We start from the raw sequence: 4307 nt of genomic DNA, 5'->3' as shown, positions 1-4307 counted from the left end.
ATTATTTTAAAAATTAAAAGTATGATAATGATAAGTGTTATTTTATCATTTTGTATAAAAAAAATTCTAAAAAATGTTAAAGATTTTTCTATATATTTTAAAAAAAATATCATTTTTCAAATTTCTTCCTTCCAAACTCAAATAAGACTTAAAGATAACACACAAATGAGAAAGACATCATATATTTATCAAAAATTAAATGATAGATATAGAGATCTTCTCACTTATAAAATATTCAGCCTTCCTTTTTTCACACAATGTGGGACTAACAAGTCATTTCTTTCTCAACATAGTCACTAAAAACTTTCTTTTCATAAAAGATTTTTCATGGTCAAAATTCTACTAAATATTCACATAAAATCAATCTATCAAAATTAAAATATTTATGAACACCATATACTTATTTAAATTAAATAAAAGTCTTCATTAAATACCACAATTATTTCCATCTTATAAAAAAATCCTTCAAAATCTCAAACATTCTTATTTTTCACTATGATTGTACATTCTCATTTTCCACTATGATTGCGGTATATTGTAAAGCGGGCAAATTGCAAAAGCCTCTTGCTTTAATTGGATTAAAGTTCCCTGCAGCTCAGATTACAGTTGGAGAAAAAAACTACTAAATTCACTGAAACAAATCCCCGGTTGACAAAAAAAAGCTCTTTATGTCAGAAGACTAAACTGCATGACTAAAGAAACCAAGTTCTGTACTGCACTAATTTTTTAGACAATTTTGGTCATAAGGCCTCTAATAGTTCGTAGTGACCATGCCGATGAAATAGCACATTGATAGAAATCTCCTCATCATTTATATATTCTTCACCATATTTTGCTATATTTACCAAATCAAGGGACCCTGCATCTCTCATGAACACATATATTGGAGTCCTAGTATGTTATGAAACAAAGGATTAGATATAATGCAAATGGAAGAACATAAATTCAAAAATTCACAGTTGTCAAAATTTATACTTTAACTGTCATAGTCCAATGTTAATTGAATCTACTAGTAGAAAATAACAAGAAACTTAATTCATTAAAACTCACTTCAAAACATGAGAAGCCATTAATAGCTCGGGCTCTCCTCCCCAGACATAACTCTGTTGAATTCTGGTGACATATGCATCAAAATCCCCTTCTATAAACCTATACACACAGTATGTATAATAATCAGTTAACCATGTAAATAAAAATAGAATAGAAACCAAATAACTGTTTATCTTCTTTCAAATAACAAAGCTCACCATTCTGTTTCCTTGCGCCTTTTCAACAGTTCTTCAGCAACCTAAAATAAAACATCATAACGTATTACAAAAATCATTGAAGAATAAAACAATTCAGTAACCCTAGCAAAATGATCTTACTCTAGCTCTTAATTCATCAGCTAGTTCTCTCTGTCGATTTTCATCGGGTGCTTCCTCTCCCTTTTTTAAGCAAGCTCCGTGCGCTATTGCTCTGAACAGACACCGACCATCAGCAAGCACTCCTATACCATTCAGTAATAGAAATTAACAAATGATAACTGATAATGTAATTATAAACACTCATACACAAAAACAATAACAAATTAACAAAACTGAGAGCAATTAACTACGTGGAATCATAGTAGTACATTCAATTATAGTTACATGGAAATAGATCCTCTCATGTCTTTCTCTTCAGCCATCTCTCTCATGCTTTGTCTAATGGCTGAGAATTGATAAGAGTTATAGAGATAAAAAGATGTTGCTTTGAAAAGTAAGAAAAAAGATGTTGCTTTGAAAAGTAAGAAAAAAGATACATGAATGGTTAAGATGATGGCTGAATGGAAGCAGTAGATAAAACACTGCAGAGGATCCATATCCATAGTTACATTCAAATTATTAATAGTGTTTATATATTTTTAGGGTGATGCTAGTTTATGCCCTAAGATATCAATTATTAACCGTATCAATCATTAAATATAAATATCTATCTCAGCCGAAATTCAAATATTGCTTCATCATGTTGAGATTTTAGCCCAATCAGTCTGACCCAACTCCCATCCAATGTCTATTTACTTTTCGTGTTCATGTCCATGCTCATGATATTTATCAAGGTTTAAAAAACCGTCGGTTACCGCGAAAACGGCCAAGACAAAACGATTTCAGAAGGTGTTGATATAGTTATTCATCATTTTTAAGGTAAAGAACAAATTGTGATTAATTCACACCTCAATGGCCTAGTCGAGGTTACAAAACCTGTACTGACCGAAATCATAAAAGTTTTTAAGCAACAACAACCGTTTTTTAAAACCAAGATGTTAATCACTAACCAGTGTGACAAACTATCAAACACTTGGTAAACAGAAAAACTCTTATTTTGCATAATCAACACTACAGTACAAATACAATAGTTGTTGACAGGCTATCGATAGCAACAAAAAATGTGAACCTGAAATCAAAAAAGTTATATTGTTCTATTCTGCTAAACACAACAAAATCAGCACAAATATCATCATCAAGATTCAAGCTAAATACTACCACCAACCAATTCCTGTACTTTTATGAACATAAAAAATATAAATAATCCATTAAAGACAAAAAGAAAATCACTTTTATAAAGTAGTAATCATTTTTAAAAGTTTTTTGTTTTTCTCAAAGTAAAAGCAAACGCACTATTCATAGTTTTTACAATCCAATCAAACCCTTATTCATAAACAAAAAAAAGAAGCACAAATTACAAATAAAAAATAATTACGATTTAACAATTTTTCGAAATAAAGAAAAAGAAAAGGAAAAGGAACGAACCAGTGACTCTGTAATCAGGGGAAACTTCTTCATTCCGTTCATCTTTTTTCCCAAGAACATCGGAACTCTCGCCGGGAGAAATCACCGGCGTCTTCGGTACCTCGGGATCAACGTCAACAATCACCAACGGCGGCGCGAGGCAGGCGCAGACACCGAAAAGAAGCCAAGCCGAGTCAGAGCGGTGAAGCCACCTAGCAGGACGAGCATCCCACGCAACGTTCCACGATCCCTCTCCCTTGAGCTCATGGTCATGATGAGCCATCAAAACATCGCGTCGGAAGCTTTCGCCGCCGCAAGGCATAATAGCGTGCCATATGGAGGCAGCGCCGCCGGAGATTTGGAGTTTGCAGGCGCTGGAATGGCGACGACGGGCGACGAAGGTAGCATGGAAAGGAGGAGAAGCGACGGTGGCGTGAGCGAGGCGAGCGATGTGATGAGAAGCGGAGGAGTGAAGGAAAGAAGAGATCCAAGGACGAGAGCGAGTGGCGCAGAGTACACCAAGCATGGATGAGTGAGAAGGTTGGCTAACGTACGCTATGTTATTAACCTACGCACCCATAACCGTTTTGCATGAGAATGAAAGTGCAATGGAAATGGAATTGACCAATGAGAATAACTTCGAAAAGAACGAAGGAAGCGTAGAGAAGAAAGAGAGACCGCGTGGTGTTATAAGGCCACTCTCTTGGAACCAAACAACGTTCACTTTTTGGGTTTTTGCTATACAATTTCCATTTTTCTTTTTTTCTTTTTTTCTCTTTTTCTTTTTGTTTCTGAAAAATACTGTAATTATTTTGTACCAAAGTTTGTCCTCGTGGATAATAAGAATATTCCTTTCACGATCCGTCAAGTTTGTAATTTGAGTTTAATTATTGTATAAAAAATTATTGCCCTCGTGAAGTTTGTAGCTAAATTCTTTGAATTGAATTGTCATGCACTTTTAATAATTAAAATATTTTATACCATTAATACATCGTAATAATTTAGAGATAAATTCTTTGTTATCTACTCATTTTAATTTATTTTTAAACAGAATAATATAAAAATATATCATTCTATGTTTCATTGAATTATGGTATTGACATCTAATTAAATTCAATGATACTGAAATCTTTACCTAATTTAAATGTATTATTTTTAAAAAATAATATAAAATCAATCATTTTATATAAAAGAAAAAGAAAAGAGGTGATGTATTGATAATACAAATTAGTTTAATATTATCAATAAATAATAATAATATATTCAATAAAATCAAATTCAAAATTTTAAATTAATTATATAACTTAATGATATATTCTTATTAGATAATTATACAAAACTTTTTTACACTACATCTTCATTAAACTCTTCAAATAAATCAACAGTATAAAATATTTTTATATTATTAATACATTTCAATTAAAATTTAGATTATTTAATTGTTGATTAATTTAATTAGTTTGGTCTTCCGTGCTCTATTTATTTAATAATATCCTCTTTTAGAATAGATTTTTAAAATAAACTTTGGAAATAAGTCTTCTAGAAAAAAAATTAGAA

The 4307-nt window shown here is 31.5% G+C and overlaps 1 protein-coding gene across 1 annotated transcript; it reads right to left on the bottom strand.

Moving 5' to 3' along the window:
* Positions 1-426: 426 nt before the first annotated feature.
* Positions 427-3581, bottom strand: LOC127093065 (uncharacterized). Its single transcript, XM_051031965.1, has 5 exons — positions 2772-3581; positions 1368-1489; positions 1248-1288; positions 1051-1149; positions 427-891 (listed from the first exon to the last, which is right to left on the bottom strand). Exons 1-5 carry the CDS (start codon positions 3274-3276, stop codon positions 741-743), a joined length of 918 nt encoding a protein of 305 aa, XP_050887922.1. The 5' UTR covers positions 3277-3581; the 3' UTR covers positions 427-740.
* Positions 3582-4307: the final 726 nt, after the last annotated feature.

The sequence above is a fragment of the Lathyrus oleraceus genome, chromosome 6 (assembly GCF_024323335.1).
Source record: "Lathyrus oleraceus cultivar Zhongwan6 chromosome 6, CAAS_Psat_ZW6_1.0, whole genome shotgun sequence".
NCBI lineage: Eukaryota > Viridiplantae > Streptophyta > Magnoliopsida > Fabales > Fabaceae > Lathyrus > Lathyrus oleraceus.
This window is presented reverse-complemented; position numbering and strand designations above follow the sequence as displayed.